At 63.7% G+C, this 13,866-nt stretch overlaps 1 protein-coding gene across 1 annotated transcript; it reads left to right on the top strand.

Annotated features, from left to right (window-relative positions):
* The first annotated feature begins 816 nt into the window (after nucleotides 1-816).
* On the top strand, nucleotides 817-9,236 carry LOC115647807 (glycoprotein-N-acetylgalactosamine 3-beta-galactosyltransferase 1-B-like). Its single transcript, XM_030554630.1, has 4 exons — nucleotides 817-868; nucleotides 4,563-4,792; nucleotides 5,493-6,157; nucleotides 8,656-9,236. Exons 2-4 carry the CDS (start codon nucleotides 4,597-4,599, stop codon nucleotides 8,872-8,874), a joined length of 1,080 nt encoding a protein of 359 aa, XP_030410490.1. The 5' UTR covers nucleotides 817-868; nucleotides 4,563-4,596; the 3' UTR covers nucleotides 8,875-9,236.
* Nucleotides 9,237-13,866: the final 4,630 nt, after the last annotated feature.

Below are 13,866 nucleotides of genomic sequence, written 5' to 3'. Positions count from 1 at the left end.
GGGCGCGGGGACAGGTGCTGGGGTGGGGTGGGACACACACCTGGCTATGGGGCAGGGGAACAGGTGCCGGGGCGGGGTGGGACACACACCTGGCTATGGGGCAGGGGGACAGGTGCCGGGGCGGGGTGGGACACACACCTGGCTATGGGGCACGGGGACAGGTGCCGGGGCGGGGTGGGACACACACCTGGCTATGGGGCAGGGGGACAGGTGCCGGGGCAGGGTGGGACACACACCTGGCTATGGGGCAGGGGGACAGGTGCCGGGGCGGGGTGGGACACACACCTGGCTATGGGGCAGGGGGACAGGTGCCGGGGCGGGGTGGGACACACACCTGGCTATGGGGCAGGGGGACAGGTGCCGGGGCGGGGTGGGACACACACCTGGCTATGGGGCAGGGGGACAGGTGCCGGGGCGGGGTGGGACCAGACCCAGCTATGCTGCAAGGCGCTCCCCAGCCCGCCTCCTACCCGACCCCCATTTCCCCTCCCCTATTTGCTGAAGGGGGGGCAGCTGGGACTGGGTCCTCCCCCCTTGTGACTACCTCCCCTTTTTTGTCCCCCTCCCCAATCTGCGGGGGGGCAAGGAGTCCGCCCCCAGGTCTCGCTCCATACAAGGAAGAAACCCGCCCCAGCCCCCCCTCTTCCCACCCGCATGGGGGGCCCTGAGCCAATCAAGAGCGGGCTGGCAGCTCGGCGGCCAATGGGCGCAGGGAGGGGCGCGGTCTGGTCTCCGAGCTGGATACAATGTAGCGCTGGGTGAGTCCGCTGCGGAGGCTCCGCTGGAGGCGGCCGCTGTGGGGCTCCTGGCGGGGGGGTCCCGCTGCTGCCGGGGATCCCGGGGCGGGTCCGGCCGCTCCCCTGGGAAGGTAACGGTGCCGCGGGGCCCTTGACACGCCCCCCAGATGAGGGGGGATTCAGATCAGAGCGGCCCCACCCCTGCTTCTCCCCACACCCCTGCCCCATTCCCGGCCGGTGCCTCTCCGTCCCCTCACCACCCCCTCTCCCCTGGCCCCCCCGTCTGCCCCCGTCCCCCTCAGCAGCCCGTCTCCCCGGGGTCCCCCCGTCCCCAACCCCCTCACCACCCCCTCTCCCCTGGCCCCCCCGTCTACCCCCATCCCCCTCAGCAGCCCGTTTCCCTTGGGGTCCCCCCCGTCCCCAGCCCCCTCAGCAGCCCGTCTCCCCTGGGGTCCCCTCCGTCTGCCCCCATCCCCCTCACCAGCCCGTCTCCCCTGGGGTCCCCCCCGTCCCCAACCCCCTCACCAGTCCATCTCCCCTGGGGTCCCCCCGTCTGTCCCAACCCCCTCTCCCCTGGGGTCCCCCCCGTCCCCAACCCCCTCACCAGCCCGTCTCCCCTGGGGTCCCCCCGTCTGCCCCATCCCCCTCACCACCCCCTCTCCCCTGGCCCCCCCATCTGCCCCCATCCCCCTCACCAGCCTGTCTCCCCTGGCGTCCCCCCCGTCCCCAACCCCCTCACCAGCCCGTCTCCCCTGGGGTCCCCCCGTCTGCCCCATCCCCCTCACCACCCCCTCTCCCCTGGACCCCCCGTATGCCCCCGTCCCCCTCAGCAGCCCGTCTCCCCTGGGGTCCCCCCCGTCTGCCCCATCCCCCTCACCACCCCCTCTCCCTTGGCCCCCCCGTCCCCCTCAGCAGCCCGTTTCCCCCATCCCCCTCACCACCCCTCTCCCCTGTGGTCCCCACCCCGTCTGCCCCCATCCCCCTCACCGGTCCGTCTCCCCTGTGGTCCCCACCCCGTCTGCCCCCCTCCCCCTCACCAGCCCGTCTCCCCTGGGGTCCCCCCGTCTGCCCCATCCCCCTCACCACCCCCTCTCCCCTGGCCCCCCCGTCTGCCTCCATCTCCCTCACCAGCCCGTCTCCCCTGGGGTCCCCCCTGTCTGCCCCCATCCCCCTCACCACTCCCTCTCCCCTGGCCCCCCCGTCTGCCCCCATCCCCCTCACCAGCCCGTCTCCCCTGGGGTCCCCCCCGTCTGCGCCATCCTCCTGCCACTCTGTCTCCCTTAGGGTGCCACCTTCCCTCTCCCTCCCATGTCCTCTGGAGTCCCCCCAGTGCCCCCCATCCTCCCAGCACCCCACTTGCCCTAAGGCCCCCCACCTTCCCTCTGCCCCTGGATGCTCCTTCCCTTCCCTTCCCTGGCACTGCCCATTCCCCCTCTTACTCCTTCCATCCACTGGTGTCCCCACCCCCAGGGTTTCTCTGTTCTCCCCCTTCTGCCCCCCTCCGTGTTCCCCCTTTTGAGGGGGCTAGGACCCCCGCACGGCACTCCTTGTGAGCTCCTTTGGTAGGGGCTCAGCCCTGAGGCTGGCACAGATGGGGCAGGGAGAGGGCATCTCTCTTTGCCCACCGCGCTCTATCCTCTGCCATGGGGCTGCCCCATCTGCTTGGGTCCTAGGATTGCTCCCTCTGGAGGGTTGTACCCTGGTGTCCCACCCCAGGGTCCCTGGGTCCCTCTATCTTTCTCTGCTCCTGTCCCTTAATCCCCTGGTCCCCGCGCTCCACTCGGACAAGACGGTGACCCCCATCAGGGCTCCCATTCCAGGGCCCCTGGACCATCCTGGCCCCGGGGTGGCTGGATTTCCCAGGGAGCAGAGCTGGGAAGGGCCCCTTGCCCGAGCAGGATTGTTCCTTCTGGTGCTGGGGTACAGAGGCAGAGCCGCTGCCAGTGCGTGGGAGCGGGCAGGGGGTACGTCAGGCTAGCCTGTGCCCCCGCATAGTGGTGGTGATGGATTCCTAAGCCGGCTCTCGCCCAGGAAGCCCCGTTGACTCTGCTAGCCCAGCCCCACGGGGAAGGGGATTGCCCCCTACTGCCAACAGAAGAAGAACCTGGGCTGTGGGATTAATTTCATTGTGGGCCCGAGTCCTATCGAGGCTGGTTAGGGAGAGGAGACTGGCCCGGGGGCCTGGCTCTGAGCCCTCCAGGAGCTGGCTAGTAAAGAGCCCAGCTATGAATGGAAAGTGGGGGGCTGCTCGGTAGGGGCACCGGGTGTGAGTGGGTGGGGGTGCCCCTGGAGTGGCGAGATGGAGGTTACAGGGTGGGGCTCGGGGGCTGTCTGGATCACTTGAATCAGATGGTGTTCTGGGTGAGGGGGGCAGGAGATTAGGGCTGTTGGCTGGGGGGTCCCCTTGGATGCTGGGGTAGGAACCTAGGGCATATGGAGGGTCCCTTAAGGGCGAAGATACTGGCTGCACTTGGTGGGGGGGCACTGCATGGGGGTGGCACAAGAGGGCACTTAGGGGACATTGGGGGGGCATGGAGGGCACTGGGTAGATGGAGTGGGTAGGTGGGAGGAGACCCGGCGTGGGATGTGAAGGGTGCTGGGTGGGTCTGTCCCTCTGTCCATCCATCCCCTCCCTCTAGCGGGGTCTGGCTGGGCAGAGAGCCCCCCCGTTGCTACGGAAACCCCCTTTCCATCTTAGTGCTCATCAGCCAGCTCTGGTTTGCTGTGGCTGCCAGCCCTTCCGAGCAGCGAGGAGGGAGGGCAAGGTGGGGATGGGGGTTGGGGCGCTCATCGGATCCCGACCGCCTGTTGGAGTCTCCGGGGAGCGGCCGGCTGCCTGGGGGCTACGCTCTCCTAGTGAGTGATGGGGGGGGCAGGCAGCTCCCCCCAGAGGCATGGGGGCAGGGATGGCAAAGGGGCTGGGTGGGGGAGACACGGCCCATTGTGGGGCGGAGGGGATCTGGTTCCCCCACGAGTGGCTGCCCCGCCCCATAGACTCCCTGAACACCCACTGGGATGGATTGACCTAGATTAGACCTGGCTGTCGCTCTCTGGTCGTCTGCCTCTGCTCCCCTCCCGCCCCCCTGCCCCCCTTGACTCTTCACCCTTCAGCTCTCTGGGGGGTTGGGGTCAATTCCACCTCATTTCTGACCCAGCTCTGAGCCCGGAAGGAGGCCGGGGTCCCCGGAGCAGAAGGGCAGGATCTGCCCAGTGCGGGAGACGCGGGCACAGGAGGGGCAGTGGGGGGTGGAATAGCCTCTGCCAACATCCTGCCTCTGCTAGTGGTTGCCCAGGCAGACCCCTTAGCTGGGTCCCCCTGGAGTCGCTAGCATCCCCCTGGGGTGGGAGCTCAGGTTAGGGTCCAGGGGCTGGGATGGGGACATTCCTGGCAAATGTGCTCTGGCTGGCATCACTGGTGCCTCATCTCTGCCATGGCCCTGGGGGCTGTGGATGGGGAGGAGAACTGGGGCGTGAGCCCCATCCCAGCTCACTCAGGGCTACGAGTGTTGCAGAAGGAACTGGGGAGGGGGGATAGTGTCCTGAAGGGGCAGAAATCCTGGCCGGGGGGAGGGAGGGGGGAACAGCTGGGGCAGATCCTGCCCCCCCAAGACCCTGGCAGGGCATGGGCACCGGAGCCGGGGCCAGCCGGGCATTTCCCAGCTCAGTCTCTGCCTCTTTATAGGTTTAGCTTTGGACTCCGCTCCTGGCCTGTCTGAGTCCGACTGTTAATTAATGATTAAGCCACAAGGTGAGGGGGAAGAGTCGCCCCTTTTGGTGGCTCCACCCAGCCCCCCCCCAGCAGCCCAATCTGCTCTTTCCCCCTAGGCTGTGTGAAGCCCTCCCTGGGCAGCCGGGCAGCATGGCACTGGGGGGCTTCAAGGGCTCCTGGCTGGCCTTCCACGTGGGCATCATGACTGGCTTCATCAGCACCTTCTACCTGCTCAACGGCCTGCTCTGGCCGCGGCCCCGGGGCGCCGAGAGCCAGACGCCCCACCCTGACGTCTGGGTCGTCCAGCACCCAGCGCTCCTCAGCGCTGGCCACCCACACCTCTCAGGTGGGCAGGACCGGGGGGTGGAAAGATTCTGTACGACCCAAGGGCGTGGGGTTTCTGCAGGGCATGGGGGCTGGGGACTGATCATGCAGAGGCTGGGGGAGGGAGTTGGCAGCCAAGCTGGCACCAGGGGTTGTGGGATGAGGTGGACACGGGTGGGCCAGGGCTCTCCAGCAGCGTTTGCACCTAGAGGATCCCCTCAGGCTGATTCTGGCAGCAGCTCCTGTGCCAGCTGGCAGGACACCCCCAGGAAAATACCAGTCCCCTGCGGCCTTTGCACCCCCTGCCTCCTTCGGGAGGCTGCTTGATGGAGACAGGGAATCCTGGCACTGGGGCAGGGATCATTTCTGGGGGCAGGGAACCCCTCATGTAGCATCCCCCACTGGGTTGTGGGGCTGTACAGAGGGTGCACTGGGCACCAGGGCACCGAGGAATCGCCCCGAGGAGGTGGGTGGCAGGAGGAACTGGATAATGGTCCCTCCCGGGCAGTTTCAAGTAAATGAGAACGGCCCAGCCCCCCGCCCACCTCGCTTCTTATTGTCCTTGCCCAGTTCAGCGTGCACCAGGTTGGATGGGCTCCAGGAGGCCCTGGTGCCCACAGCTGCCTGCAATGCCAGGGGCTGGCTCAGTCTTGGGGTGATTGGGGAGCTGGGAGTGTCTCCCCTGGCCACCCCTGTGCCCCTAACGCTCTTTCTGCGCCCAGGGGAGGTCAGCATGACTGCGGCCGAGCTGTACAGCAAGGTGCGCATCCTGTGCTGGGTCATGACGGGTCCCAGCAACCTGGAGACTAAGGCCCGGCACGTCCAGGCCACGTGGACGCGGCACTGCAACGTGGTGCTGTTCATGAGCTCGGTGTGGGACGACGGCTTCCCCACCGTGGGGCTGGGCACCAAGGAAGGCCGGGACCAGCTGTACTGGAAAACCATCCGGGCCTTCCAGTACATTCACCAGCACCACCTGGAGCAGGCCGACTGGTTCCTCAAGGCGGACGACGACACCTTCGTGGTGCTGGACAACCTGCGCTGGCTGCTGGCCAACCACACGCCCGAGGAGCCCGTCTACTTCGGGAAGCGCTTCAAGCCCTATGCCAAGCAGGGCTACATGAGTGGCGGGGCTGGCTACGTCCTCAGCAAGGAGGCCCTGAGGCGCTTCGTGGAGGGCTTCAGGACCAAGGTGTGCACCCACACCACCTCGGTGGAGGACCTGGCGCTGGGCCAGTGCATGGAGAAGATGGGGGTGCAGGCGGGGGACTCCCGGGACGCCGCTGGGCGAGAGACTTTCCACCCCTTTGGGCCCGAATCCCACCTCACCGGGAAGTTCTCCAAGAGCTTCTGGTACTGGAAGTACTGCTACTATCCCATCGTGGAGGTTCGTGGCTGCCTGCATGCCCCCCATCCGTGGTATCCTCTGGGCATGGGTGCCTGTGGCTGCATTCCCTTCCCCTCCCCTGGGTTCCTGGGCTGCATTTATCACCCCCACCCCCCGTGGCATCCTCCAGGCATGGGTGCCCAGACCGAATTGAGGACAGGCCTTGCTCTTCTGGCTTCTCCGTGGCCAGGGGAGGTGGTTCCGTGGTTAAGGCTGGAGTGCCAGGTGCCCAGCCTGCAGGCCTCTAAGACACCCTGGCAGTACGTGAACCCCGGGTAGCTGCCTGGGTCCCACTGGTGGCTTCCCATGGAAGGGGTGGGTCTCAGCCCCACATTGGGCTTGTCTACATCAGAAAGTTGCAGCGCTGGTGAGGGAGTTACAGCGCTGCAACTTTGAGAGTGTCCACATCTGCAGGGCATCACCAGCGCTGCAACTCCCTGTTTGCAGCGCTGGCCGTACTCCCGTTTTGTCTCGGGTGTAGAGGATCCAGCGCTGGTGATCCAGCGCTGGTAATGCAATGTAGACACTCACCAGCGCTTTTCTTGACCTCCGTGGAAGGAGGAAGCCTCTGGTAATCAAGCTGGTTTCCTTTCCCGGTTTGCTCTCTCGGTCCCGGAGCCAGCCAGCAAACCGCAGGGAAGGAGACCTGCTTGCTCGGGGTTCCGGGACCGAGAGAGCAAACCGGGAACGCCGCGGTTTGCTCTCTCGGTCCCGGAGCCAGCCAGCAAACCGCGGGGAAGGAGACCTGCTTGCTCGGGGTTCCGGGACCGAGAGAGCAAACCGGGAACGCCGCGGTTTGCTCTCTCGGTCCCGGAGCCAGCCAGCAAACCGCAGGGAAGGAGACCTGCTTGCTCGGGGTTCCGGGACCGAGAGAGCAAACCGGGAACGCCGCGGTTTGCTCTCTCGGTCCCGGAGCCAGCCAGCAAACCGCGGGGAAGGAGACCTGCTTGCTCGGGGTTCCGGGACCGAGAGAGCAAACCGGGAACGCCGCGGTTTGCTCTCTCGGTCCCGGAGCCAGCCAGCAAACCGCGGGGAAGGAGACCTGCTTGCTCGGGGTTCCGGGACCGAGAGAGCAAACCGCGGCGAAGCTGGTTTCCTTTCCCAGTTTGCTCTCTCGGTCCCGGAACCCCGAGCAAGCAGGTCTCCTTCCCCGCGGTTTGCTGGCTGGCTCCGGGACCGAGAGAGCACACCGCGGCGTTCCCGGTTTGCTCTCTCGGTCCCGGAACCCGAGCAAGCAGGTCTCCTTCCCCGCGGTTTGCTGGCTGGCTCCGGGACCGTGAGAGCAAACCGCGGCGTTCCCGGTTTGCTCTCTCGGTCCCGGAACCCCGAGCAAGCAGGTCTCCTTCCCCGCGGTTTGCTGGCTGGCTCCGGGACCGAGAGAGCAAACCGCGGCGTTCCCGGTTTGCTCTCTCGGTCCCGGAACCCCGAGCAAGCAGGTCTCCTTCCCCGCGGTTTGCTGGCTGGCTCCGGGACCGAGAGAGCAAACCGCGGCGTTCCCGGTTTGCTCTCTCGGTCCCGGAACCCCGAGCAAGCAGGTCTCCTTCCCTGCGGTTTGCTGGCTGGCTCCGGGACCGAGAGAGCAAACCGCGGCGTTCCCGGTTTGCTCTCTCGGTCCCGGAACCCCGAGCAAGCAGGTCTCCTTCCCTGCGGTTTCCTGGCTGGCTCCGGGACCGAGAGAGCAAACCGCGGCGTTCCCGGTTTGCTCTCTCGGTCCCGGAACCCCGAGCAAGCAGGTCTCCTTCCCTGCGGTTTCCTGGCTGGCTCCGGGACCGAGAGAGCAAACCGCGGCGAAGCTGGTTTCCTTTCCCGGTTTGCTCTCTCGGTCCCGGAACCCCCCTTGAAGCCGCCCAACAGCGCTGCAGTGTGGCCACATCTAACACCACTTGCAGCGCTGGTTGCTGTAAGTGTGGCCACTCTGCAGCGCTGGCCCTATACAGCTGTACTAATACAGCTGTAACAACCAGCGCTGCAAAATTTTAGATGTAGACATGGCCATTGGCTCAGTCCCTGGGGCCTCTGGTGGTTTTCCATGCCGGGGCTCCTGCGGACGGGCAGCTAACAAAGTGTTGGGGTATCACAGTGCCCTGTGGAAGCCAGCGGAGAAGCAGGCAGAGTTAATAGCATTAGGCAGCCAGCGGTGCCGCGCCAAGAGGACTGGATCCTGATCCAGAGCCAATGCCCCTTCTGCCCCCAGGGGAGCAGGGGGAGGCCCAGCACGCTGTCTGTTTGCTGTTCATTGAAGGCCCCTGGCGGGACTATCCCGCGGCTGCATTGGGGGAGCAGCAGAGCCGGGGCATCTGCCAGCATCGGGAATTGGAACAATTGGTGCTTAGCTACCGCTGAGCTGCTGCTGCAGGAGCCAGTGGAGCTGCTTGCACAGGGGGCTGGAGGGGTGGGAAAGGGGGATCTCTATTGGGGCTGCTCCTCCTGCCCCATTCACACCCCTTTGTGTAGCTCAGGGCCTCTCCCATTAACCCTTGCCCTCCCGTGCTCTGCAGGGCCCCCAGTGCTGCTCCGACCTGGCCGTCTCCTTCCACTACGTGAGCCCTGAGCTTATGTACACATTGGAGTTCCTGACCTACCACCTGCGTGCCTACGGCTACCGCTTCCGCTACCAGCCGCCCCTGCCGGAGAACGCCGCTCGCCTGCTGCAGCGCCAGGCCCGGCCGAAGGCGGCCAATGCTACGCTGCTGGTGCAGGGCACCAAGAGACTGTAGTGGGGCTGGGAGGAGGCGGTCAGTCTGGGATCGGGCTCTGTGCCTGATGTGGTGCTGGCACCCTGGGCAAGCCGTGGCCAGGAGCCACGTGGCAGCCCCTGTACTGGATGATGGAGGGGGCTGTCTCAGTCTAGCTGCCATCCCAGTTGGCACTAACTGACCCCCTCGCTGGTAGAGGGGCGGAGGGACCACCCTATAGAGGATCCCCTCGAGGGCAGAGGGAGGAGTGGGCAGGGCCAGTGCAACCATTTAGGCGACCTAGGCGGTCGCCTAGGGTGCTAGGATTTGGGGGATGGCATTTTCTCCGGCAGCGACCGCAGCGGCTGGATCTTCGGCTGCCCCTGTCGCCACCGGCATTTAGGTGGAGGGAGTTGGGGCAGGGGAGTGTGGGGAGGGCCGCCTGCAGCAAGTAAGGGCGGGGGAGGCGGCACGCAGGGGAACTCCCCACGCCAGCTCACCCCTGCCCCGCCTCCTTCCCAAGCACGCTGTGGCTGCTTCACTTCTCCCACCTCCCAGGCTTGCAGCGCCTAAGCTCAGGGTGGCGGGGTGGGGGGGTGCACCTCAGGGCAGAGGGGGGGAGCTGCTGGGGGGGGCCTCAAGGCGGGGGCTCGGAGACGGGAGGGCGCAAGGTGGAAGTTTTGCCTAGGGCACGAAACATCCTTGCACCAGCCCTGGGTGTGGGGTGAGGGGTTCAGCCTCCTGGCCTGTGTCTCTGGTGCCACGCTCCTGCCCTGGCCCCCTCCAACAGACCCGATCCCTAGGAGATGTCCGGAGCCCAACCGGTGGTGACTTGGGGGAAGGGGAGGCTGGAGCTACATTTGGTGGTGAGGGAGGGTCCTCGCTGCCTCCCCTTCCCCCACAGTCAATAGGGCAAGGTCACAAGGCATGGGAGATGAGGCAGGTGGCCCAGGCCACTGAGGGGCCTTTGGGGCTCTGTCTGATGGGTGCTTCCAGGAGGGGGCAAGTCTGGCTCAGTCCATGGCAGGCTTTATAATGGGGGCAGCAGCCATCTCCCCCCCTCCCCTGCTGCCCAGGGGGGCCTGAAGGATGTGAGGTCTGAGGAAGGCACATGGGGGAAAGGATGTGGGGGCCCTGCAGCTGATCAGTGCCAGGCAGGACAGGTTCCCTGCACCCACTTTGTGGCTGGGGTCAGAATCCAGAATCTTGGTGCCTGCTCTGGCTCCCCGCTGGCAGGGCCAGCTCCAGGCTACAGCGTGCCAAGCGCATGCTTGGGGCAGCACGCCACAGAGGGTGCTCTGCCAGTTGCTGGGAGGGCGGCAGGTGGCTGCGGCACTCGGAGGGTCCGCTGGTCCCGCGGCTCCGGTGGAGCATCCGCAGGCACGGCTGCGGGAGGTCCACCGGAGCCGCGGGACGGGCGAGCGGCAGAGCGTCCTCCGCGGTGTGCCGCCGTGCTTGGGGCAGCTAAATTGTTAGAGCCGGCCCTGCCCCCCGGGCTGAGATGTTTGCACAGCAGGGCCTGAGCTGGATGCTTCTTGGTCAGGGGCCTGGGCCTGGTGCTGGGTCCCGGCCTGAGCAGGGCAGCCTTAGCGCCAGAGATGTGGAGACATTAACCCCTTCCCTCCCAGAGTTGAGTGCACCTGCACGTTGCAATGTGGGGATGACGCACCACAGGTTATGAAAGTATGTGTGTGAATGTGGGGTAATTGGAATATGCTTTATGCATAAGGGCTCTTGTAAGGTATTATTACAAAGCTTATGTCATGGACTCACAGGATGTGCCCACTCTTGGCTCCGTGCGCTCTGTGGGGGGAAACCCCCATCAGTGACACAGCCCACTTGCTCTGGACCCACCCCGGGGCCTCCACTCCCAGAGGGAATAATGCAACCCTGATCTCTAGTCCAGAGTGACTCTCAGCCAGCGTAAAACAGGAGGGTTTATTGAGCGTCTGAACACAGCGCAGGAAATTCGCAGGGCCACAGGCCTGGCCTCTCCCAGCACAGCACATCCTAGTCTCCCCTGCGTCCAGGTGGGGTCTGCCTGCTCCCCCTCTCCAGCCCAGAGCCCCCCTGCTTCCCAGCTAGGCCTCTGATATCACCTCCTCAATCCCCACCTCTGTCCATTGGCTTCTCTCCAGGTAAGCTGTCACCTGGGCCTCCTCTCCCCTCTTCTGTCCTCTGGCCCCTCTGGCTGGAATCGGCTGGTCAGGTCACCGGGGTCCTGTCCCCACAGCCCATTGTCCTCCCACTGGCCAGAACCGGCTGTGACTCCTGAGCGGGGCTTCCCGGTCACCAGTATCCATTCTCCAGGCCATCGGCCGGGGTCCCAAGTTCCCTCGCTGGTTCTCTGTAACAACAGACTCCCTCTCCGCTCCCCTCGTTAAACCAGTAACACCCAGGGAAACTGAGTCCCACCCTCTCTGCATGCAACCCCCTGGAAAACAAGAAAATCCCTCACTACGTCACAGCTTAGAAGAAGAAGATATAAACTTGTATTACTGATGTAAGCATATTAAGTGGAAGCCATTCAGGATGCTTCTATAAATGGCTCTGTTTACTTGCATACCTTCCCGTGTCTGTGTGGGTCAGCCCAGGAACTGGGGGGTCTCAGGATATGTGGCCATGTCACGTGATACTAAAATCCACCATAAATCTGGTACATTGAGAAGGAAGGGTGGGGACCGAGAGTCCTGGCTTGTGTCAAAGCTATAAAAGCAGGGGGAGCAGAGCAAAGGAGGCCAGTGGTGAGAACCCCCCTGCTTACCACCTGAGATGTCTGCTGGAAGTAACAAGGACTGTACCTGGGAAAGGATTGGGCCCAGACGAGGGGGGAGTCTAGTCTGGGAAAGTTTATTGGAACTTCCCTGAGGGTGAGATATTACCTATAATCAGTTTCTCAATATATTAGGCTTAGACTTACTTTGTTCTGTCTCTTATTTCTTGAAACCACTTAAATCCTACTTTTTATACTCAATAAAATCACTTTTGTTTATTAATGAGCCCAGAGTAAGTGATTAATACCCAGGGGAGCAAACAGCCATGCGTATCTCTCTAGCAGTGTTATGGAGGGGGAACAATTTATGACTTTACCCTGTATAAGCTTTATACAGAGTAAAACAAATGTATTTGGGCTTTGGATCCCATTGGGAACTGGGTGTCTGGGTGCCAGAGAGGTGACCTGTTGAGCTGTTTTTGGTTCAAGTCTGCAGCTTTGGGGGCATGGCCCAGACCCTGAGTCTGGGTTGCAGTAGGCAGAGCCATCCTTACCCATAAGCAAAAAACGCAGCTGCGTGAGGCACCAAATTTCCTGGTGTCCTCTGCAGCTGCGTGCTGCTCCAGCTCTTCCCCAGGCTCCACCACTCCTGCTCTGCCCCACCCTGCCTCTTCCCACCCCTGCTCTGCCCCAGCCCTCCCCACTCCATCCCTTCCCCAAAGGCCCTGCCCCGCCTCTGTCCCAGCCCCCCCCCCACTCCCCTGAGCTCTGCAGCATGTCCGGGCCTGTGGGGCACCGGTGAGAGCTGGGGGGGTGGTTCCCCCCTGCCCCCCAAGGCAGCCCCCCACATGCCCCAGAGGCCTGGGGACAGCCCTCCTGCTTTTCCCCCCCGCAGAGGCCTGGGGGCCCACCCCCCTGCAGGGCGGCTGCGTAGGGCCCCAGAATAGCTAGGGATGGTCCTGGCGGTAGGCTAATGTGTCCGGTTCAACGAGGCAGGGGTTGGGAATCCCAAGCTGGCAGGGAAAATGGGCTCAGAGGTAATTTCAGCCCATCAGGTGACAGTCCCAAGGGGATCTCTATGACCTAACCCATCACAGAGCTGGCTCTGAGGTGGAGGGCAGTGGCTGCACAGCAGGGACGGGAGGCGAAGGGACACAAGGAGGTGAGATCTGTGCTGCCAGCCAGAGGGGAAGGGGTGGTGGTTCAGAGTTAACGGTGGCTGTGCCTGCTGGAAGGTTCAGCGGAGGAACGGCTGGGTAAGGACAGGTGCCACAGGGCTCAGGGAGGGAGCTGCTGGCACTTTGGCAAATCAACCCCCCCATCCCTGCAGAGGTAACCACGGCCCAACCAGGACAAGCCAGCGAGACCACTTAGAGAGGCGCTGCTGCAGGGGGGCTGCTCGTCCAGGCTCTGAGTTTTCTCTGACCCGGTGTGTATCTGTGTGACGATGTGGGGGGTTTATTCGTCTTGCTATGTTGCATGTGTGTCTTACTGTCCTATACTAATACAGTACAAAGAGCAAGGAGTCCTTGTGGCACCTTAGAGACTAGCAAATTTATTTGGCATAAGCTTTCGTGGGCTAAAACCCACTTCATCAGATGCATGCAGTGGAAAATAGAGTGGGGAAGATGTGAGAAAGTGGGACTGTGCTTAATGTTTCCTCTGAATACTGTGTGGGTGCCTCAGTTTCCCCGATGCCTTTCTTAAGTCTCTAGGGGGTGGGATTGTTGCAGCGCAAAGGGCCAGTGTGCACATATGGCCAACACTCTGTCTCCTGGCAGCTAATGGCTGGGGCCCTTCCCCCCTGCAAGGGGGTAGCTAAAGGTGTGCGAGAATAAAGGAATCAGGTCACCTCCTGGCCCGGGAAAGGAACAAAGCAGAGGAGGAGGGGCTGGAGAGTCAGTTTGGAGCTAGCTGGGGCGAGGAGTGAAGTGCAGACGTGGGTGTCAGGCTCGCTGCCCCCCAAAATTGACCCAGCTGAGGGGTCCTGTTCTCTGTACCTACAAGCTCTGTTTTAGCTCATGTTCCTGTCATCTAATAAACCTCTGTTTTACTGGCTGGCTGAGAGTCACATCTGACTGCAAAGTGGGGGTGCAGGACCCTGTGGCTTCCCCAGGCCCCCGCCTGGGTGGACTCGCTGTGGGAAGCGCACGGAGGGACAGAGGATGCTGAATGCTCCAAGGTCAGACCCAGGAAGGTGAAGCCGTGTGAGCTTCTTGCCCTGGAGCCAGTCTGCTCCGAGAGAGGAGACTTCCCCAGAGTCCTGGCTGGCTTCATAGGGAGCAGCTCCAGAGCATCCCCCGGGGACTCCAGGACAGAAG

This window comes from Gopherus evgoodei, chromosome 3 (genome assembly GCF_007399415.2).
Source record: "Gopherus evgoodei ecotype Sinaloan lineage chromosome 3, rGopEvg1_v1.p, whole genome shotgun sequence".
Classification (NCBI taxonomy): Eukaryota; Metazoa; Chordata; order Testudines; family Testudinidae; genus Gopherus; species Gopherus evgoodei.
This window is presented reverse-complemented; position numbering and strand designations above follow the sequence as displayed.